This window comes from Lissotriton helveticus, chromosome 9 (genome assembly GCF_964261635.1).
Source record: "Lissotriton helveticus chromosome 9, aLisHel1.1, whole genome shotgun sequence".
NCBI lineage: Eukaryota > Metazoa > Chordata > Amphibia > Caudata > Salamandridae > Lissotriton > Lissotriton helveticus.
In genome coordinates this window covers 547,078,259-547,102,354 of record NC_136070.1, presented here as the reverse complement: position 1 = coordinate 547,102,354, position 24,096 = coordinate 547,078,259, and the positions used below count along the sequence as shown (strand labels likewise).

The window sequence follows — 24,096 nt, the reverse complement described above, 5'->3', positions numbered from 1 at the left end:
ATGGAGCACACACATGAACCGTGTTTGCCTAAGACAACAAAAATCAGCTTTAGGGATCCAGACATTAGTACAGTTGGACACTCAGGGCAAGGGCGCACATCCATTACCATGCAGAGAACCTTTCCGTCACAATATCCACCATCATAGTGTGCTTGATGTAGTGACCTTAGTGGCTATGGGTTTGCCTATTTGTGGGCCCCTAGCTCACTGTGCCATTGGAACAAAGCTCCAACCAACTGACAAGCCCAAATCAGGATGAAACCAGTCTTAAGTTGCTTGTGTTCTGGTTCCGGGATGACCTGAACAGGCAGTTCGGGGTGAACTCTTCCTATTGGAACAGGGTGGAAACTGATTTGCACATAGGTGGGTCCAATCTAAGGTGGCCTGGTGGGCTAAAGAACAGTGGGTGGGAATGCCAGTAGTTAGACAAATTGGAAGTGTTTCTCCCAACTCCTTTTGTGTTTTTATCTCTATTAGCAAGCAGGTGTGGGGTTTCCCATCCATGTGCCCTTTGGTGCACCCAAGTATCGGCTAGATCGGGCGTTTCAGTCATGAGTAAGGCTAGTGTTAAGGGCTCTGGACATAAGTCTGTGAGCACGCCAGGTACCCCCTCTGCAGTGATGAACGAGTAGTCACACCCAGTGCTCTGAACTCGCCCACAGTGTTGGAGACTTTGGTGAAGAGTTGATGATCATTTTCCAATTACTAATGATTGAAGGAGTTACTGGCTTCAGGTATAACAACTTATGTCTGCTCTCTGTACTTTCGAAGGACAAGAATCCAACCTGAAAAGGCTTTGAGATACTGCCCACAGTTGCTCTGTGAGGCATTGTGCTTGGCCAGCCAGCCCATGGGTGCCACTGGACACTGACCTTCCTCGTGGATTGAGGTTGTGGCGCATTTAGACTCCCTACGACAAAGTATGAGGTCTGTACCCTGCCACATTTGCTGGGCTTGGCCGAAGTAATTTGTGAAGCACTTTTCAGCTCCTGTGTCTTCCAACCCCAGCTTGCAACTGCATAAAATATTGGACCACTTTACTTGCTTATTCACTTTGGTACAGAAGGAGCAGTTAACTCAGTTAATAGCAGTCCCCTTCAATCATCCTGGAATCAGTTACATCACTTACATTTGCATTATCCTTCGTTTCAGGAGAAGATACAACGTCAGCTATCTCATAGGACACATACCAAATGGATTGCTTTGTATTCTGCTAGATACGGCACCTGCTGCAGTCACACAGCTCCTAGCATGCACACCATTGTGTAGGTATGGTATTCCGCTACAGAGCTCTAGAAAACGAGTTCTTCGCACATTACCTCCTGCCTCTAAGAAGTTTCATTTTGCACTACATAATCCCCTCCAGCTTTCCTTAGTTGGAAAGCTGGAGGGGATTAGAACTGTGATCCCTTTCTGGGTGCTACACAAACTAAGACAATACGGAATGGACTACCACCATCAACACGCCAAAAGCTACTTTAAAATTATTCAGTTCTTTCACTTAAAATGCTTTAGATGCTACATGGATACTGGCCATTCAACCCACTTCTAGCAATAACCTGATTCGAAGAGACTTGGTCGGAATAACCCTAAATGTTGTGGCCCACACCACAAATGCGTGTCTGCATCAACAGACAGAACAGGAAATAAAGAGCAAGACCAGTTTTTGCAGCAAAAAAATAAAGTTGAAAGGATAGACGAGACCCTGCAGAGAAAATGACGTGTTAACTAAGAGTAGAATGCAAGTAATCAATGTTAATTAGATTCTCTGCCGATTCATCAAATTAATGTTGCATCAAACATCTAGAATGCAAGTAATCAATGTTAATTAGATTCTCTGCCGATTCATCAAATTCATGTTGCATCAAGCATCGTCATATGAAAAATATTTCATCATCAAAGCTTCAGAAAGCATCAGTTCTAACCTGGCACAGATGAAAACTTGAAGGAAAAGAAGTTCATTCTCCTATTCAATCAATCATCCTCTTGACTACACTACAAAGACACTGCACAGCCACGTGCTCTACTCTCTAACCTAACCACACTAGTAGTTCAAAAATCCTGTGATCCTACAGCAAAACAGGTCGGGTTCTCCACAATGTGTCATTTTCCCAAATCCTGAACAGGAGCCCATACTCTTTTTGGGCACTTGCCCTCAGAGGACCAAAACATAGTGGCTCAACTAATGCAGCAAACTAGGCAACCAGGGGTGAGGCTGTACGCACCAGTGGCCAAGCATAGGCCATATTAAGCTAGGTGAGTGCTAATGCAGGGCCTTCAGCATCCTGAAGATCACTGACTTCAAAACACTGACACTTCTGCTTTCCCAGACAACTGATCACCTGGGTAATTGAAGGAGTATACCAATAACTCCAGCTCTAACTAGCTTCTCTTTCAAGATTCGAAAGTCGATTCATGAAATAGCTCACCGGGTGAGTCTGATCTAACGTTTGACCATAGGATGAAGATGGGCAATTACTTACCTACTGATCTCCTCAGCACCCATGTGAAAGAGAAGGTCTGTAGACGTCACACCAAACACCACACCGTTGACATCTAGGGTGCAGGGGTCAGAAACAAAATGCACCCTCTAGGGGAAGCAAAAAGAGAGAGAAAAGTTACAGATGGGACTAACACACTCAAAACCCTACCTACCACATCAAAATGATCTACCAAAAAATTCTGCCAATAATACAGTAACATTGACCGAGGTCAAGGCCTTGCCTCTGTGCCTAGTCAAACAGGCAACAACACAAATAAAATGTTCTTGCAGCTGAGAAGAAGTAGCTCAACATGTACTGATAAAAGAGCAATTGGCTCAGTTTTTGTCATTGGGCTCTGAAGATTTACCCAGTCAGGGACAGCTTTGTTGAGTTAATACCACTGTCTGACTGATGTGCAATGGTAAATTAACCAGATTCAAGAAAAGGCCCAAAATGATAATTCGACTAGAGTCATCTAAGTTTCTTTGGAGCTCCTTGTCTGATGGAGCCCACTGCGCCAGTCATACAGGAACTGACACGTCTGAATGCTCGGTCTTTCACAAATGTGGTGACCACAGTCATGCTTTTAGCCGACATGTTAAGTCCAAATCGGATAAAAATAAGAGCTCTGGTTTGGTAACGGATTTTGGACCAGCACAAACAAAGAGACAGCCACTTACCTATAATCACTCTTGTACTTCTTACCCTCAATACCACATCCTCTAGACTCAAAGTGAAATATTTTCAGCCAAAGAGGGGTAGCTAGGCTATTCTCCACAGCAATAAAAACAAGCTTTAGACAAATCAGGAAGTAGGTAATCACACAGTCACACTGGGTTTGCCTCGTCTCTTGAAGTGAGTTTTTTCTCTCTCTCCTCATATGAACACCACAATAATAGACGAGAAAGCTAGAACAATGGCTTAGTCTAGCTGAAGGGGAGCTGTAGACCCAAGTAAGATTTTATTGCATAGATTACCAAAATATTGCTAAGCAGCTGACAAGAAATCCTCCAACGACCACCAAACGTATTCATCAGAATGTCCAGGCTAAATAGAGCATCTTCTTTAGAGCCGAAGTCCAACACACAGTTTGCAAAAAGTGTGTGGTGAAGCCAAGACCACATGTGGATTACAACCGGAGAAGTGTGCAGCTAAAAAGCAACTGGTGCTCCGCTGAACCTGACTGGATAAACCTTCAGAGCGCAATGACAAAACACAGAGCCACTTGCTCTTATATCAGTACATGTTGAAGTACTTTTCTGCTGCAAAAAAACTGCAACGTTATCTTTACTTAATTTGATGCGACTTAAAAGCGACAAAGCTCAACAATATGGGAAAACATGAAAAATAAGATCCTTAAATGGAAATATAAGGCACCATATCCACCTTTGACATACAAACAGCAGCTGGGGTTCTGACATGTTTTTGAAAGCCTACTGAGCAACCTCATGTCACTAAAATATTCTAGCATTGATGACCCTTCCACAAATTGTGAACTCATTTATAAGGAAAGACTGGAAGGTGAACAAGAATATACTTTTCAAGAACACGCCCTCCCTCAGTAAGCAGTCATCTATAGCCACAAACGATGCAAATAGGACTATTTAATGTTCTTTTGCACACCGAGGCATCTACATTCTAGTTTCCACATGAACCAAAGAGGAGGGTTAACAGCAAGTCATGTAATTGGCACTCAAGAGATCATACCTCAGCATATTTGTTCTCATAAACCAAAAGGTGGGTGGAAACTCACAGCCATTGTTTCACTGCTAAAACGTACAGCTGTGCACATGGGGCACATTTATAACGGATGCAAATATTACAATTGTGCAGCCTGTATAGATCAATACTGATGTTTGCACAACTTTTAAAATACAGATCACCTTCAACTTTTAACATATTAATGAAGTTCGTTTTTTTTCTCTCTCCTCATATGGGTGCCACAAGAACAAACAAGAAAGCTAGAACAGTGGCTTAGCCTAGTTGAAGGGGAGCTGTAAACACAAGTATCGAGAGTTCTTGGTGGGAGGGGTATGAATGCATATGTCCAAATGCAAGTTGTCTGCTGGCTTCTCATTGTTGATTAGCAAAGGGCCCGGACTACCCGCCCCTGTACATACTGTAACACGGATAAATACAGGAGGATAGGTACATTACCATGTGTCCCAAACAGATGTAATCCTCCCTTACAAAAAGACATTTGGGAATGTCGACTCGATGGAGAACACCAGGCTCAGCAGCAATGACACTGCCCTGAAGGTGGTCTGTAACTAGTGGGGGTGAGCCCAAGCAACAGTAACACCTCAATGGAGAGAATTTGTACTGGTGTTTGGGTACATGAAGAGTGGCACTTTGAAATAGGGCTAATACTTATGTGTAGGGTAGGGATAGCTAGGAATTAACAGGTTACTTACCTTGGGCAACGTTCTTTCAAGTGGATAGTTTATGTATCAGAGTCAGCATCTTGTGAATATTCCTTAGGCGTCTGTAAAACAGTATTCCTGTGTGCTGATAAGATGCATTATGTGACTCCGCATCAACGTAATTTAGTTCTGGAAAATGGACAAAATTGTTGTTAAATTGTTGAGCAGGTGTAAAAAGACACAAAAAGAGCATGCTGAGGTGCAACTCTCATTCAATTGCTCTTAGGCGGAATCTGCTTTCTCTTTAGAGGCGAGAGCCATCAAAAGACATATCTATTAAGGATGACTGGACATCTGGCCCATAGATCTCATCCAAACAGGACGCCAAAGCACCACACTTGTGCCAGTAGTAAAACCCAAGCAATCGGCTGAGTCCAGGCCAGAGCAGATACCAAAATGAGCCACATCCCTCAAGTTCTCTAGTACAGCCGTTAAAACCTAACCTACCAGGTCACGTAAGGCATGGTTGTAGCGCCAAGAAGGCATCGAGCATTCATTGATCGTGGGGCAAGTCTGGCAAAAGAAAACATGTGCTTGCCAAACATTTCCATCTGTTTTGATTCACAGTCAGATGGGCTGTAGGGAAAGCGCTATTTTTTATCCCTACTGGAGGATGCCGAAACCATCCAACTCTTCAGCACAGGATGCTGTGTGAGAAAGTCAGGGGTCTCCTGGAGCTGGTCTGTGGCCACGACCAATCTGTATGTTGACCGGGTAGCTGTAACATGGTTTTGACCAGGTGCCCAAAAGCATGTATGTAATGGCCTCATGAAGTCGGAGGCTAAAAGACCTCGGTCAGTACATTAGTTTTCGCCTCCATGGCTGGGAGCTGCAGGTCAAAGACCCTCTGCAGCTGTCTTATCACAACTGCAAAAGATGTACTCTCCTCTGTGGTAAAGCAGGGGTAGGGACCAGTCTGGTGTTCGGAGAGGTGTTCAATCCACTAGCATCCAGTAATTCTTCATTCCAACTGTCCTCGTCATATTGTGGGACAAATTGCCCCCATCATAAAATTAGTTATCATCAAAATCTGATCCAAAACGTTGATGGAGCGTGTGTGCACAACAGCGTGGTAAAGGTAGTGTCAGAATCACAAAAATTTCCAACAAGATGAGCTCTGGTGGGTTCAGAACTAAGCTGAGGCCAAGATGAGTTCAGCCAAGAGACCTCTGTAGGGTGTTCCTCCTGATCTGGTGTTAGCGTCGAAATTGAAGGAGCTGATGTAGGGTCTGGCACCGGGATCAAAGTTGGCATCAAAGCCGGTGCAAAACCCAAAGTGACAGAGTCACAGATGGCAAACCAGTCAGCAGAAATTCAATTGGAAGCCCCTGTGTATCCTTCAGGGGCAAAAGCCTGCCAGAGGTTGCAGGTAGCATGCCGAAAATACATAGCTTGGCCACCCTGAAGGCCCAACTTGCTGCAACGTAACCGAAGGACCCAGAAATTCAGGGTGCATCAGCAGCAGGCTCAGAATCAGCCCCTAAGGAGTTTGAGAGCAAGAATGGATAGCACGTTGACACCCTTGTGCCTTTTCTGGAGAATGGTGGGAAGGGGCCAATTCCGGTTAAAAATTCGTAAGATTTTTCTCAAACTTATATGAAGACTTCGAGATGCGACGAAGATCTGCGGCGGAATTTCGAGAAAAGGATAATCTTTTCAGACTCGACTGGTGGAGTTTTGCTGTGATAACTATCTAGGGCTTCACTATACAATGCCGTAAGGCCTTCAGGCTCATCTGTGTGCAGTTGTTGCATGTCCTAGAGTCATGTTCTGACTTCAAGCATCAAAGACATATGTCATGGGGATCTCTCACAGACATCTGTTTGTCAGTTCCTACAAGGAATAAACCCTGTTGTTTTACCGGAGAGACATTTCCCTTGCACAGTGATAACATTTCAAAAAGAAGAGTAAAAAAATCTTGTCACAGACAAAAGAGTACAGCTCCAGATTGTGTAAGGCAGCACGGAAAGAAGGAAACCGACGTCTGTGTGCATGGGCATATCCAACTTCGTTGTCACTGCCAGAGTGGAACACTATCGACGAGGAGCATCACAATGCGCATGAGTATTACTTTTTCCATATCTAGTCTAATGGCTTGGTAATATTCACAAGTTGAGGAATCTGTGGTTAGAATTATCCATAAGAAAGTGCAGGATTCGTTAGTTTTCCAGAACACAAGTGGTGTAACTCATCGCAAGCAACATACTGAAGAGTTACCTATATCATTAATAAGTCATGGCATGAACCTGCAGTGAAGCAATACTGAGATGTGTCTTGGTACGAGAATCTAACATTCTTTGTATTAAAAGTTCCCTCATAGCAGCAGAAGGTCGAGACTGGTCCGCAGGAGTCTCATCACATGTTATTTTTACTAGGGACTGTGAAGAACCAGCCTTTGCTGCCTGTGAAAAGGAACAAAAAGGCAGACAGTGTGCAACCAAAAGAAGGACTTGCATGGACATGTAATGCACAGTGAAGTGTACGTACATATCTGTAGCATGGCCTCTTTGAGGCTCACAATCTGCTCCAACGATGGGATGGGGAAAGAGGGGCACATCTTTTCCAGTATCAGGACAAGCTCCAAGGAAGAAGAAAAAGCTGTAGTCTGGTTAGGTGAATGCAGGCTACAGAACTTAATTAGTGAACAAGAGTGTCTAGAAGTCCCACCTATGTCTGGTGTGCTTCTTCTCAAAAGCCTTATCCAAGAACCCGGTGTGCGAAGGGATTCATTTCTTTAGTTGAGCCATGTAAAGTTTGGCTTCCTGTTCCATAATAGCTTTCTGGTGCATCAGGAACAGGTGTGACCAGACTTGTTTGGCCCCCAGACACCAAAGACAGATGCAGTGTAGTGCAGGTGCATGACCCACGTCTGCTTTCAACATACAACACAATGTAACATTTTTAGACTTTCTTGGAGACATCTATGCTTTACTGCAAGACTAAGAGTTTTAATTGTAAGTCTTTGTTCCAAATCATATAAAACTGGTGGAGCAGAGCTCCAGATCAACAGTGAAGGATGTGGAAAAAACCTGACATCAACACGTAGGTATTGCGCCGATATGTTGCTCTGTGTTGTGATGTCTGGGGCAAAACAGAGTTTCAGTGGAGGCTGAAGGCTCCAACTACAAAAGTGAGTAAGCGCTATTGATAGTTTTCGGATGCAGTGTGAGGATTCTAAAGATGAGGACTCTGCAGGTAGGAGCATAAATCACAAATTATCCACCAACAAATAAAATATGCATTCGGTGTGGTTTAACCTCGATTAAGAGTGACTTTTATGTCTACAGTGCAGACCAATCCGTCAACCCATTCCTAAGTAGCTAACATCATCTGTGCTACGAACTATCTTGAAAGATTCACTGTATTGAAGATGTGGAGGATTGATTTAGAGCAGAGGCCTGTTATCACCCCAAAGAAGAGCGAATAAAACGCCTTGTGGAATTATGGCTGAGCTACAGCTATGTTGTCCAGATCTAAACTGCTCCCCATTGAAAGGCAGCTGAAGGGAGACTTGAGAAAAGGAGTATGTTACTTGTAAGCATCAATTTGTAGCGTGTAGTTCTTCAGATTCACATGCTTACACACACACTTAACATCTAGGGTTCGGTTCGGACTCTACAATTTGTTTTTCTTGAAGTCTTTCATTGCTGAGTGGACGTTGAGGCTCCTCTTCGAGATAATGCACATATTCAACGGCTCCATTGTTAGATTGTTCGTTTATTTCTTGCCATAATGGCAAGTGAGGATAGAGCTAGTGAAGATATTATAAAATAATGAATATGTGTGCAGAAAACTAATAATATGTACATATTTGTATCTATAATGTATAATACATGTAAATCTTACACTAGCGCATACCTGCTGGGGGGCAGGAGGGTGTATGTGAATCTGCAGCACCACACACTACAAATAGATGCTTACAAGGTAAGTAACATACTCCTTTCATAGCATGAGTTGACTGCAGATACACATGCTATACATAGACTGTAAAGCAGCACTCCTCTCACTGTGGCTCTAGGCATCAGATGGTGCAGATGCATGAAATAGCGTCCGTAGGATTGGTTGTCCCATAAGAGATTGCTGCCTTGCCTGGACATTCAAGCAATAGGTTTTAATGAATGTGTGTGGATTCGACCACGTAGCTGGTTTACAAATATCAGCTAATGGGAAGTTTCCTAAGAAAGCCTTTGAAGCACCTTTCTTTCTAGTAGAATGTGCGCGAGGAACTGTTGATAATGTTTTTTGGCTTTTATATAGCAAATCTGGATACATTCCACAATCCACCATAAAATACATGCTTTAGAAATGGCATTAACCTTTCTTGGATTTGTCAAAGCTACAAAAAAGCTGTTCAGTGTTCCTGAAAGGTCTAGTACTCTCAGTGTAGTACATTAAAGCCCCTTTAACATCAAGTGTATGAAGTTCTCTCTCTGCCACGGTTTCTGGCTTAGGTAAGAAAACAGGCAAATCAATTGTTTGGTTTAAATCGAAAGAAGAGATGACCAACTGAAAAAATTTGGGATTTGTCCGCAGACGTACTTTAACTGGAAAAACTTGAAAATAAGGGTATTCTATGGTAATAGCATGAATTTCTCTAGCTCTTCCTAGGGAGGTGATAGTTACAAGGAAAGCAACCTTCCATGACAGGAACTGTAGTGGACAGGAATGCAGTGGTTTCAAGGTGTGCTCATAAACCTTATATGAACAACATTTAAATTCCGGAAGGGTACCGGAGGTGCACGTGGTGGAATTCTTTTCAACCCTTACATGAAAGCCTTAATGACTGGTATTTGAAAAAGTCACTGATGCCCGCAGTTCCGCAGGTAAGCCGTAATCGCCACAAGGTGCAGACGTATGGAAGTGTAAGCTAGATGTGAGTTTTGTAGGTGTAACAAGTAGCATACTATCTGTTGTACAGTAGGTAAAGAAGGAATTATGCGCTAGGTTACACAGTAGTGCACAAAGCTTTTCTATTTAGCCGTGTAACAAGCTCTTGTGGTTGGGCGTCTTACCTCCCTTATAATTTCCAAACCCTCTGGAGGCAATCGCAAGTATCTAAACTCCACGACTTCAGGAGCCAGGTTGTTAGGTTGAGTTGTTTGCAGTTTGGATGCCTGACCCTGTCCTTGCTGAGTGAGAAGGTTTGGTATGTGGGGGGAGCCTCTTGCGAGGTATTTGGGACAACTCTAAGAGCGTTGTGAAACAGGGTTGTCACGCCCAGGTGGGAGTTACTAGAATCACCTTGAAAGATGTCCGAGTTTTCTGACATGATGGGTAATGAGGTGGAGAGGCGGAAAAGCGTATGTAAATATTCCTGACCAATTCATCCAAAGGGCATTGTGGATGGTGGGAACTGGATGCAAAGTTTTAGCATTTTGCATTTTCTACAGTGACAACAGATGCACGTCCGCAGTCCACCACCACTGGAAGTAGCGGTGGAGTACTCTGGGGTGAAGTTCCCATTCGTGGACATGTTGCTGCGTCCTGCTCAGCAGGTCTGACATTCAAATTGTCCACGTCCAGGAGATACTCTGCCAAAAGGTGGATGTGATGGCAGAAAGCACAATGCCAATTGTCCTGTGCCAACTGAGACAATTGTACTGTGTTTCTCCTAGTTTTTGAATATAATACATTGCAGTCATGTTGTCTGTTTGGAGTAGAACGGTCTTCCCAGATATACAGTGGAGGAAGGCTTTTAGAGCCATCTGAATCACGATGAGCTAAAGCACATTGATGTGTAGTGTTTGTTAATTGACTGGTACAAGAACCATGAACCGTCTTGTCCTTCATATGTGCACCCCACCCTTTAAGTGATGCATCTGTGGTGATAATCACTTGCGGGATTGGTTCCAAAAAAGGTCTGCCCTGGAGTAGATTTTCTGTGCCCCACCATTGAAAAGACAACACTAGATGCTCTAAACTGCCCCCGCCTTGTGACTACTGAGATGCTAGACACTTCTGTAAAGGTCGCATACGGAGCCTGGCAAGAGGCTATCGTGCCCAGAAGGCGCATCACTGTTCTGACCGGCAGGTGGCGATGTGGCTAGAAAAAAGAGCCAGTGGGTTCTGTAGAATTAGAAACCTCTGGGCATTGGGGTATGCTGAGGCTGAGACCAAATTGAGGATTGCTCCCAGATAGGGCTGTATCTGAAAAGACTGTAAAAGTGATTCCATGGCATTTATTGTGAACCCCAATTTGTGTAACTGATTGATGGTGGCCTTTCTATCCTGGCATCTCTGTCTCGTTAAACTTTTGATCAGCCAATCGTCGAGATACGGGAAGGCATGGTCTACTCAGATGGACTGCCAAAACTGCAAAACACTCTTGGGGCTGTTGTCACCCCGAAAGGTAGATTTTTAAATTGGTAATGACGTCCACTTACCACAAACCTATGGTACCCATGATGTGACGGGTGAATCAGTATATGAAAGTACGAGTCCTTCACATCAAGTGCAGTCATGAAGTAGACTTCTTGCAGCATAGGTATTATATCCTGTCGTGTCACCATGTGAAAGTTTTCTGACAGAATGTAACGATTGAGAGGGTGTAGGTCCAGTATTGGCCCTGAGCGTCTGCTCTTTTTTGGGTATTGAACAGTATAGGGAGTATACTCCATTGCAGTGATCCCTGCATGGAACGAACTGAGCTTTTACCTCCTCTTTGAGAAGGTGAAGTTGCTGAGGGTTGAGGATCTGTCTGCGTGAAGCAATGTGGGGGGGGGGAGGGGGAGGTAAATTCTAGGCTGTATTTGTGGCAGACGATGAATAGTACCCACTGGTCTGATGTTCTCTGGCCACAGGTGTTGAAACTGCTGCAGCCTTCCCCAGACATGTTTTGTGTGTCTGGATGGAATGTGTGGCGAGTCATTATTTGGCAGTGGAGTATCTCCTTCCAGGAGTTCCTCTAAATCTGCCTCTCTGAGTACCCTCCTTGAAGCATCCTCTGTAGTAACGTTTACCCCCTTTGTATTGATGTAATGTAATGTAAAGGACATTTCTACCGCGCAACTTTCACTCCAAGGAGTATCTTGGCGCATAGACAACTCAGATGGAGGAGTTGTGGGGGAAAAAAAGGAGGGTGTCACTAACTTTTACATAACACATTACACTAGAGTCCTACAGATGGCGTCCGACAAAGAAAAAATCCAAGTTTTCAATGGCTTCCTGAAATGGGCTTCCTGGGGGATTGATCTCAGATGTAATGGAAGTTTATTCCAGGCTTTAGTTCCCAATACAAAAAGAGATTTGCCACCTTTTGTAGCCAACTTAAAATGGGGGGGGGAGTGAGTAAGTTCTGATGAGCAGATCTTAGACAACGATTTGGATAATATCTTTTAAACCCATTATATAAATAGGTTGGACCGCGTTGGTGAAAAGCCCTAAAGGTAATTAAAAGAATTTTGAACAAAATTCTTTTGCCTATTGGCAACCAATGAAGAGTATTCAATGCTGCCGAGGCTGATGACTTACGGGGCAGACGCAGTACAAGGCGGGCTGCCGCATTTTGGACATTTGTAGTTTATGGTGCACCAGTTTATTTGTTCCAGCATATAGTCCATTGCAGTAACCTAGCCTTGAACTGATTAAGGCCACTGCGACAGTTTTCCTCGCAGATAACGGAAGAAGGTCAAAAAACTTCCTTAGTGCTTTGATGATCTGGAAGCACATACCTGCCACTGCCACGGCCTGAGGTTTAAAAGACAGCTGATGGTCAAATTTAATGCCCAAATTACGGGCAGATGTGATTGTATTTGGGGGCACTTCAGCCTCTGCTGGCCAGCATACTATTGGGGAAAAGAGGTTGTTGTTCCCTATAGGTAAGATTTCAGTTTTTCCGGCGTTGCACTTTAAATGGTTGTTTGTCATCCATTTAAAGATTGCTGCAAGACAGTCCTTAAGATCTTCCTCGGCCTCTGGACGCTCCCTATCCAACACCAATATCAATTGGGTGTCGTCAGCGTATGAGATAGAGCTGATCTTGAATGACGCGATCAGCTTCATCAGGGGTACCATATAAAGATTAAAAAGAGCCGGGCTCAGGCTAGAGCCCTGAGGGACCCCTGAGCTGACTACATTAACCTCAGATTGATACGGGCCTAGCACAGTTATTTGGCGTCTGTTGGCAAGGAAGTTTCTACACCATGCCAAAACCTGTCCTCCTATCCCTGCGGCAGCCAGACGGTCCACTAAGATGTTATGTGAGACCGTATCAAAGGCTGCCGACAGGTCCAATAGGATGAGGACAGCCTTATTTCCCTGATCCATTGCTGCCCTTAACGTTTCTGCGGTGAAGAGTAGGGCTGATTCGGTGGAGTGTTCTGACCGAAATCCTGACTGATTAGGATGGAGAACGTTATTCTTCTCCAAAAAGTTGGTTAGTTGGCTGTTAAACTTTTCAGTCAGTTTAAATAAAATGGGTGGCAGGGAGATAGGGCGCAGGTTGGCCAGGGTAGTAGGATCGACAAGAGCCTTTTTTTGGAGTGGCTTAACAGCGGCAAGTTTCCAATCGTTAGGGATGGTTGCCGTCTTTAGAGAGGAGTTAATAATCCCGTTGATCATTGGGTTAACCAACTCTATTAGAAGATGCAACACCGGAGGGGGGCAGGGATCAAAAGGGGATCCCGATTTGCTGGCTAAAATTGCTTTAGCAGATTCCTCCAGGGATACTGGGGCGAAATCATCAAAGCAAGGGAGAGACATCTCCACCGTCGCTTCAACTGCGGTCATTGTGATATCTACTGGTGGGAAGGTATTAGTAATATCCGAGATTTTGTTCACAAAGTAGTCAGATATCGCATTACATAGATCTTGTGAGGGGGGAATCTCTTGCGATAGAGCCGACGGGTTCATGAAATCCTTAACAATCTTAAACATTGCTTTTTGTTCATGTCCTGCTGAGGATATGGCCTGTAGATAGTAAGTTTTTTTCGTGAGCTTTATTCCGCCATGGTACTTTCGTCTTGCTGCTATGTAGATATTTCGTGCGTCGATGTCATAGTTTCGACGCCACCTACGTTCCAGGGTTTTGACTTCGCATAATTCAAGTTTTAAGGTTATTGTGAACCATGGAGCATTCCTTTTAATGTTTCTAGATTTCAAATTCTGATTTTTGGATGGTTTAAGCAGAGTGCCTGCTCCCACAATCCAGTTACAATAGTTTTGATTGTCTGTTAAAGTATGACCAACCATAACTGGCACACTGTCCTTAAGTTTCTCAATAACATCAGGTCTACTGGCTAGTACCTTCCAGTCTGGGGCAGTGTTAATATTAATACAATTCTTACCCTTTACAGAATATGTACTGGGTTTCAGAACTCCAAGTATGTTGAAGGGAATAAAAAAGTGATCTGTCCATACTTGAGGACAGGGGGATTTAACTGTCAAGTTTTGATAGTTGGAACAGACACAGTCTAAAAGATGTCCCGCCTGGTGGGTGGGTTCATAATTCACAAGAGTAAGACCCAACACTTCAATTGTGTCCATAAAACAACTCACCCCAGGAGCACTAGGGGACTCAAGATGCATGTTTAGGTCACCCAACACAGAGAAATTAGAAAATCTAAGTGTCAGGTCACTCAACGCCTCACCTATTGTGTCCAAGAACTTAGCGGGGGGCCTGGAGGGCGATAAATCAAGGCTCCCGAGAAGACAAAGGTATCATGGATTTTCAGAGAGAAGACTAACGCTTCAGCCTCTTTTATTTCCTTTAGTTCCTGAATAGAACAGTTAAAGGTGTTCCGATAGATAATAGCAAGACCTCCTCCCCGTTGTTCATGTCTATCCAGCCGTTGGATAAGAAAATTGGGAGGGAGAGCTATAGCTAAGGCCGGGTTACACCACGGCTTAAGCCATCTTTCTGTGACCAAAAGCCAATCTAAGTGTGATTCAATGATAAGGTCACGAATGTTCTGGGCATTTTTCACTAAAGAACGAGCATTGATTAGGCCGCCCCGTGCTAGTATAGTTTGTGTAGAGGTTTCAACCGAAGTTTCAGGGGATAGTATCATATGGCACTGGGAACAGCAAACAGGGCCATACCAACTATGAGGAGATATAGCGCAGTTACAAGAAGCTTGAGGCTCTTGAAAAGATAACAGGAAATCACGTGACATACCTAGAACCATGTAAACCGAAATAACAGCAATGAATAATTGCTTAGAGACTCCCGCCTCTCACGCCTCTTTAGCGCTGACGGGCGCAGACTCTGGCTTGACTCAGGCGAGAGTCAGGCGCTACCGCTGCGCGTCACCGCTGCGCGGGAGGCGTGAGCTTTAAGTAGAGGCTCACCTCGTGTCAAGTCTGAGCACTAGAGCGCTCAGGCAAGTGGCACACTGAAGTTTCAACACCCCCAAGATGGCGGCCGGGCACCACGAGTAGGCTGTAAAAGAAACTAATTACTCCGCTCTAAAAGCGGTGAGGGCACAATTTATATTGCAGGTATGTGGGCGCTACAGTATTCTATTAAAATCAGGGGCTAAAGAAATTATTTAAACAAAAATAGAAAAAACGGTAATTTTAAAATTGTAAATAAGCGCTGCACGCCCTATGTCACGCTAGCATTAGCGCGCTTAGTAAATGAAGTTACACCCTTTCCCCAAGGTCGAGCTGATCCAGGTGCTCGCCTTAAGTAGAGGCTCACCTGGTGTCAAGTCTGAGCACTAGAGCGCTCAGGCAAGTGGCACACTGAAGTTTCAACACCCCCAAGATGGTGGCCGGGCACCACGAGTAGGCTGTAAAAGAAACGAATTACTCCGCTCTAAAAGCGGTGAGGGCACAATTTATATTGCAGGTATGTGGGCGCTACAGTATTCTATTAAAATCAGGGGCTAAAGAAATTATTTAAACAAAAATAGAAAAAACGGTAATTTTAAAATTGTAAATAAGCGCTGCACGCCCTATGTCACGCTAGCATTAGCGCGCTTAGTAAATGAAGTTACACCCTTTCCCTTTTGATGTGTGTTGCTGCTGCTTTTGATATGTCTGGGTGTCATGGGTGGAGGTCTTGGAGACCCCTCTACCCTGGCATCTACGAAAGGACTGCTGAGGTGCTGTAGTGATCTGCAGTGGCCCCATGGATTTCGCAGTCTGTGTATCCTTTTTAATTTTTCCTAACTGGGAGGCTATATCCAGCCCGAAGAGATGTTCTCATCAAATGGGACGTTAAGCAGCAGTTGTTGCACCTTATATTTGAACCCAGAATTGCAGAGCCAGGTATGCCTAGCCAGTAGGATTGAGGATTTTGTCCCTCTTGCTGCAGTGTCAGCCCTGTCTAGTGCGCAGCTTTTAACTGCTTTTGAGATCACCCTTCCGTCACTAACTAGCTCCTCCCCAATCCTTTTGTATTGCTTTTGGAGATGTTGTAGCAACTCTTCCATGTCATCCCAAGTAGCCCTATTATAGGGCAATAGAAAACCCACTGAATTGGCTATGCACCAATGAGATGCATGTCCCACTGCAACCAGTTTTCCTGCCGCATCTATGCTTGCTTCATCAGGAGGAGCTGTGTCCACAGTACTCTAGGAGGCTGCCTTCTTCCTTGCAGCTGCTACAACCAGGAAGTCAGCTTTTGGGTGTTCCCTACTATAAAGTGGGTCAGTTTGTAAGGCTTGTATTTCAGTTCAATGCGCGGTGTCAGTACCCTAGAGTTGACTCAGTTTTTTAATATCCCCTTTGAAACTTTCAGCACTGACCCGATCGTTGGTAAGTAGTCAGCGGAGCGTACTGTTTTGGAGAGTGTCTCAACTAAGAAGTTGGTTTCTTTCTCAGTAGTATGTATTTGTACTTTATGGTATTCAGCAGCCCACTGAATGACACTATGGTAGGAGGAAGTATTGTCAGGTGGTGACACTTTAGCTGGGACTGGGGCTCCCTGTGGGTCTGTGTCATGAGTATAATGATTAGGGCTCCCTGAGTCTGCATCGCCTGAATGTGTGGATGATAGTGTCATAGGTTGTAGAGGTGGTGTTATGTCAAGTGGCATAAGACTAGTGGCCTTATGCTTCATACTCTTTCTTTGGAAGAGGCTGAGGTGGTTCAGTGTCCAGCCTTCTCAGATTGTGGGCCCTCTCAGGCAAATGGTCCTCCTCCAGAGAATGTTTTTAACCATTAATGCTTGAAGGTTTTCAGAATCATTTCCTTATATATCCATAGTGGTTGTACTTTTTTGGTGACGCCACGTCCTAATCAGTTTTTCTTCCTCTTGTGCTCTACTGGAGCATGGGATATCGTTGATTACTTCGGAGTCCATGTATGGCTGTGCTCCAATGGTTTCTTTGGAGTGGACGTATGGCTTGGCTTAGACTGGGCATGCTGTGTCAACACTGTACGCTTGGTCAGCTCCGACAGCTTTGTCGACGAAGGAGAGTGGGCTTCGAAGGTTTTGTTGTTGCCGTAGGCTGCGCAAGTATCCATGGCTTTGACGGCACGTAGTGGTGATACAAGGACTGTGTGTCCCTTCCAGTCTGTCTCAGTGGCCAGGAGCCAAAAACAGGATACAGTGCAGTCTCATCCAGTCTATGCTCCAAGGCATGCTCTCTGCGTCGCCCTGGACCCGAAGGCTGTGGCACACCAAGGGGATGGTGGAAGGTTTGTGAGGGAATTCTTTCGGTATGTGCGGGGGGTCTGGGGATCTTGAGTACTCAAGGCCTGTGGCGTTGTCTTCGCCCTAATCCCCTTTCCTGATGCAGTCTGTCTTTCCAGAGGTTCCAGAGCCTTTATTATCGACTCGTCACGGTCTTCCTCTTAATGTAGGCTGGAGTCATCATAAGAGATAGTGCAGACTGCACAAGATGGTGCCTTCCTGTACGGGAACCTTCTCTTCCTCCTCATCCCCACTCTCTAGCTGCTGATCTTCATCTGCAGATAATTCAGCCTCCGCCACAATCTCCATGGTATGAGATTGGCCACGTCGAGTCTGAAGGATTAGGCTTTCTATTCTTGAACAGGCCGCAGCCAGCCTAGTCCTGCTTGCTGTGCTCTGGCAACCAGCATAGTTTGCAGACGTGATGGTCAGAGTATGTGTATTTTGCTCCGTATCGAGGGCACTTCCAGGAAAGTGTCTTATTTCTTTTTACCTTTCATCACCCGGAGCCGAATGTTCTTGGCAGAACTTGGAAGGTGCTATTGTGTTGAAGCCGACCCAAACGGAATGGTTGCTGAAAACTTGGATCTCACAGCTGATGATGATGAGGCGGAGTTGAATTCTTTGAATAGAAGCCGCTGAGTCTGTTGCGTTTCCAAAGGCTGCGAAGGTGTCGAAGATGTACAGAGCTCCGGTGCAATCCATCTGAAACCAAGTGCAGACAAAAAAAACAATCTAACAATGGAGCGCTGAACATGCACATTCTCTTGAAGAGGAGGAGACTCAACATCATGTCCACAATAAAAGACTTCTTCAAGAAAAACAAGTTGTAGAGTCTGAGCCCAACACTAGATAGCAGAAATGTGCATAGCATATGTATCTGCAGCCAACACAGCTACGAATAAAGGGGAACCTCAGCCCTTGCACCCCTACCTAAAATAGTGCAGGTTCCCGAACCATCTTTCTTGGGACATGGAGGAAAAAAACTCTCAGCCCTCCAAATCCGCCAGCTGCAGGAGGGCTTATCTGTGATTAAAGATGGTGCAATTAGTTGCTACTTCAGTTCAACTGAAGCAAAGATACCCTTGAACGACATCTGATGCATTTGCTCGTATCAGCTGAGGCTCCGTCACAGCAGATGAGGAAATTGTGGAACACATAAAAAATTCTAGCCTGCACCGTTTTGTAAAAATTCAAAGAAACCAGAAAAGCCTTGGTCAATATAGCAAACTTTATCATCATTGTCCCCTTCTCCATTGATGTACGCCGTTATTAATAGTGGACAAGCAATATATTTGAGTGACTAACATCTCCAGTGCTTCATGTTTCTGGCAATAGCATGCCCAAATAGGTTTGTGCATGTAATGCCAGGAGAATTCCACTGGCTGTCATGGTCACATCATCTCAGACTGGCATAAAGCTATTGTCTTAGTTTGTGCCACACTCCCACTGCACTGAGGTACACACTACTTCCAGGAATGGTTGTATTCTTCCATGACTGTACTAAACAACCTTGACTTGCCTCAAGTGGAACACAGCTCTCTGATCTATATTCCCAAATTAGGTCAACGTATTAGGCCTCTTTGCTTGAAGGGGAAGACAAAGATACTGGTATTTAGTCTCAGGTAAAGTGGTAGGATCCAGATTGTCCTAATAAGCTTGTTGTTATACTGATCTACTCAATTAACATCATATGGTGCAAATGAGAGCCCTTTCAAGTAAGACCTCTATTCAGAAATCCTTATGAAAAGAAAGGCAACACACAAATATTCCTGTATTTCATATATACTCAAAACACCACAGAAAATTGACATAAACTGCAAAAAAGGAGTAGGTAAAAAAATGGATTTCCCTCTTTGGAACAGGAATAAGCGGCCTATTTCGTTGCATTTCTGGCACCTACAGTCAACTCAAGAACTTGAACTGGAAGAGCAAATGAAAATCCAAGTCCTGGCACTGAACTAAACACCTTCTCCAAAAGGCCCCGCTTCCAGGTAAAACAAAATGGAACAGTGATGCTGTAGTCGTGATTCCCTAGTGGGAAACCTTTCAGCAAAGGGCTGTCTCAGAGAGCATTACTTTGATCCTCAGCTCCAACAGTAAAGCCCAAGGAAGACCACTGTCTGTAGTTCTCGGATGGACACACATCCGTTTGTTGACAGGTGTTCTCCATGGCAGAACTGTGGTCGGGCCCGGATACATACTTTGGCAATCAAATGCTGACACTGACAACGGGGCTAAAATTCACACAATGTGAGCGCCATCACAAGAGTTGAAAAAAGTAAGAACAAGCCTAAGTAGATTGGGGGAGCGAGAAAACCATGTCTGGAAGGAAGCAAATGTGATGTCACCACTGCAGTAGTGCATTTATGGAGGCACTGCAGGATACTGGTAGTAAAAGGATATCATCTGCCATTTCTAAACACAGACTCTGTAAGAGTGGCCATTAAAAAGGACATGAAATGCTTATGTTGGTCAGCTACTACATACACAGCATGGCCTGAATCTAGGATGTTGCAGCTTAGATTGTTCACAGTGGAAAGAAGTGAGTACAAAACAAATGTAAAATAGCAAAAGAACAGGATGAGCAGCCTTTAGGAGTAGTTATGCTGGGCACAAGGAAAGCAGGATGCAGTTTACACCAACTGACTGGAAAAGGGAACAGGTGGTTGTGAAAATACGCATGCTGGTAAGGACCTCTGGGGGTAAGGACCTCTGGGGGTGAGGACCTCTGCCATATGCAAGCAGAGCAACAGGATTTTCTGAGCATCACTTTCTGGCCCACAACTAAGTGACACAGTAGTAGACAGTGGCTGGAAAAGGGAGGAAGGCAGGAGGAAGGTGGAAAATTCAAGTAGATAGTTTTTGCCATGGCTAACTAGACCAATGGCAAATAGGGAGCACAAAGTTGTTAGTCAATAATAAATGATTCAATGAGCAGTCAGTAGAGAAGCATTTTATTTCGATGACATTCTAGTTGCAGTTTGGAAAAACTCCTACATAAAGAAACTGAATATTAATGTAAGAGAGTAAATGCATTGTCTAGGATATAACAGAGCCTTGCGGCACACTGTTGAGGGAAGTACCTGTTTATCCTCTTTGGCGACATCGTAGCAGCTGAAAGGAGGCTGTGGATATACAAACTCGTGGTGCACATCTCTAAACGAAGGAACAACCACCAACTGAGAGCCAGCGCTGGCAGAGACAGGGGAAAAAGCAAAACCACACTCGTATTAATGAACAGAACTCACAGTTTACCAATACATCACAGCAGGACTGTTGCAAGCATGGAGTAGCACAGCAATAGGGGCCAGTAGGGGACCTCTCGTTTAGGGATGTACCATAAAAAATGACCACTGATGTCAATTCTCATATTGTTAAAACAGGCATGCATAAAAGACTGGAGCAAGAAGAGTTTTCTACCCTTGATATCATGCAAAGATGGAACACCAACCTGTCCTGAATAAGTGATGAGCTAGTGCTTTGGAAATTATGTGAACAGTGATAGGCAAGAGCTATCCACTTCCGAGCGCTAGTAGTTTCAGGGAAAGTCGAGAGTTTAATGGCAAGAATACCCTCCTTAACAGTCTTTTAGGCAATGCCTTAACAGTTGGGGATGCTGACCTTACAGAACAATATTTCTGGGTAAAAAACAACAACATAGCCTGTACGGACAGCCTAGTCGTAAGGCAACAAACCACAGCTTTCAGATCAGAGTAAACTCTACTCACTAACTGTGCAATGTTAATTTAACAAACATCTATAGCAAGATAGCCTCAAGGAGGACACTAGAGACATTACGTTTCTTTCTTGATTTAACATAGGCATCAGAGTTTTCATGCCTACCTCCTTGTCCCTTCGATAATTGTCTTGAGGCACCTATTAAATACATCCTCGAATGGCACTGTAAGCAGACAGTTCTACAAAAAACAGAGCAACGTTAGACAAGTTACGTAAAAAAGGCGCATATTGTTTTACCAAGAGCAACGACACACTGAAAGGGAATAATATGGGTGTAGCAAATACACAAACTACTAGGACAGAGACGCAGAAGAACAAAATATATTTCCGACCAGCCTATCATTCACCGGTAGAGTGCTCATCTGAATACATTTGGATATTTTTCTAAACATTGGTTGCTTTAAAATCCAGCCCATCCTTCTTCCATGATTCCTCTACCCCTTCCCTCACACACTGAAGCATCCCTCACACCTTTCTGAAATACTACCATTGTTTGCTAGGACTGCCTGAATACTTAATAGGAAAGCCTAGGTACACAATGCATGTAGATGTCCTATTGCGCAACTGTTCATCGCAGGACTGGGCAGCCACACAGATCACGAAGAGAATGGGCGTTTGGCTGAGGTGAGGCTCAACAGTGAGTACTAGACTTGAAAGTTATACGGCATTTCAGCAGAGTAAGGCCTCTGTTGTTGACCCTTACTAGTGTCCACCACAATGGTCTACTGCACAAGTACTCATAACATATTCTGATTGTACATGAAAGAAAATGCCAATATCAGATAGTGCACTAACATAACATAACATAACACGTGCATTTGTAAAGCGCACGTTCACCCAGAGGTCTCTTGGCACCGAATAACAGATGTTCATTGTTACCCAACTGAATGGTACTCATTTTATCGACCTCAGATGGATGAAAGGCTGAGTGGACCCGCCGGGATCTGAACCTGTGATCATGAGGTCGAACACAAGCCCCTGCAATGGACGCATTAGTCCACTGAGCCACCAGACCCGGCCTAAGTGGAAAACATATTGATAGAAAAATGTGCCGCCTGTTTGTTCCACTCAGACGACCTGATTGACCTCCTAAGGAAAATCTCTGATTGACGGATCTAACTTCTCTCCAATTCCGATAACTGTGCTGCAACCTGTTACCAATGGGTATGAACTCTCATTTGGGGGGGTTTAAGCCATTACATCACAGCTGTTTAGCCCATATGCCTTTACAACGCAAGCATTACCACGCATGTGTTATTACAACGCGTAGTCTTTACAACACATTTTTTTACAATACATGTGCTTTTACCACGCAGGCCTTAACAGCACATTTTGTTGTAAAGGTATGTATGGTAAAAGCGCATACGTTGTAAAACAAATATAGGCAATCCATGTCGTTGTGAGGAAACAGATGCTTTGCAGTTTGCTCACACCGACGTGCACCACCGCTCAGGTGACCGCAGGAACTACTAGAAGGGAGAGGAACCATGAGGAGAAAGAGATAAGGGGGATTTGGCCTGGGGTGGGGGTTACTATTTTTGGGTAAAAGGGGTGTAGTGTTTTAAGGTTTAGGGTATGGAGAGGACTGGGGGACGGGGGCGGGTCGTGCAAAGGTAGTGTTTTAGGGTTTAGGGTAGGGCGAGAACGGGGGTTGTGCAGGGTAGTGTTTTAGGGTAGGGAGAGGACTGGGGGTCAGGGGGAGGGTCGTGCAGAGGTAGTGGTTTAGGGTACGGAGAGGATTGGGGGGTCATGCAGGGGTAGTTTTTTAGGGTTTAGTGTAGTGAAAGGATTGGGTGAATCTGGGGTGTTGTGCAAGGGGTAAAGATTTAGGGTAGGGAAAGTATTGGGGTCGTGCAGGGGAAGTTCTTTGGGGTTTAGGGTAGGGAAAGGATTGGGGGTCTGGGTCGTGCAGGGGTAGTGATTTAGGGTAGGGAAAGGACTGGGGGTCAGAGGGGTCGTGCAGGGTTAGGGGTTAAGGAAAGGGCAAGGAGGGTCGTGCAGAGGTAGAGATGTAGGGTATGGCAGGATAGTGTCACTTACCTAACACGCTTTTACCAAGTGTATACCTTTATCACGCATGCCTTTACGTTGTAATGGCATGCGTGGCAAAGGCATATGCGTGGTAATAGAATGCGTTGTAATGGTAGGTGGTTGTAAGCGTACTAGTGTAGCAATACTCGCGTTGCAATGGCACGCGTGGCATTAATATGCGTAGTAACATCTAACACTCCTGAGGCCATGTGGCTTGCCTTGCCACATCATTCATTCCCAAATGTGATGGAAGGCTCCAGGGAGGCACTGGCCGATGCTGGTCACCGAACTCTTTTCTCTTCTTGTTGACAGGAGCCAGAGGTAGGTAAACTGCTCGAAGGCACAGGCGAGCCCGTACCTTGCAAACTCACCTCTAGAACATGCTCTCGTACTGTGTTGCATCGGCTCTGGTTTCAATACTTCAAACCTCATCCCCAACAATACCTGGAACAGATAGCCAATAGGCACACAGTGGTCCTCACCTCAACTTGCTCATGCCTTGCATCCAAGAAAGGTCCGAGCTGGGGGAAAAAGATACTGATGTCATTTCTTTTTTTCATTAATCAAATCTTTTGTATTGAAGTATATAACACATAAATAGGAATGAATCCTAACAATGGATCATCACAATACTTTTGCCAGGTCATGACAGTTATGACAGACTAGGACTGAAATGCAGAGTACTTTGTACGCGAAACCAATATTCACTGGTCCTCTACATTAAATATTGCTGCTAGTTAGATGAGGTTCTGAGGTACTCGCAAGAAACAATCAGTGACCCAAACAGGGAAAGGCGACAAAAGAATGAAAGAAACATATGAGGAAAAGTTAGAGATAT

General features: G+C 44.5%; 1 protein-coding gene across 1 annotated transcript in view; it reads right to left on the bottom strand.

Annotated features, from left to right (window-relative positions):
- Positions 1 to 24,096, bottom strand: part of POLA2 (DNA polymerase alpha 2, accessory subunit) — a 273,226-nt gene that overhangs the window by 109,588 nt on the left and 139,542 nt on the right. The window contains exons 12-15 of the mRNA XM_078660428.1: positions 23,741 to 23,779; positions 21,333 to 21,406; positions 20,573 to 20,681; positions 2,484 to 2,590 (exon numbers count right to left, since the gene is read on the bottom strand). Of these exons, the coding sequence (XP_078516554.1) occupies positions 2,484 to 2,590; positions 20,573 to 20,681; positions 21,333 to 21,406; positions 23,741 to 23,779 (329 nt within the window). The remainder of the gene's footprint in view (positions 1 to 2,483; positions 2,591 to 20,572; positions 20,682 to 21,332; positions 21,407 to 23,740; positions 23,780 to 24,096) is intronic.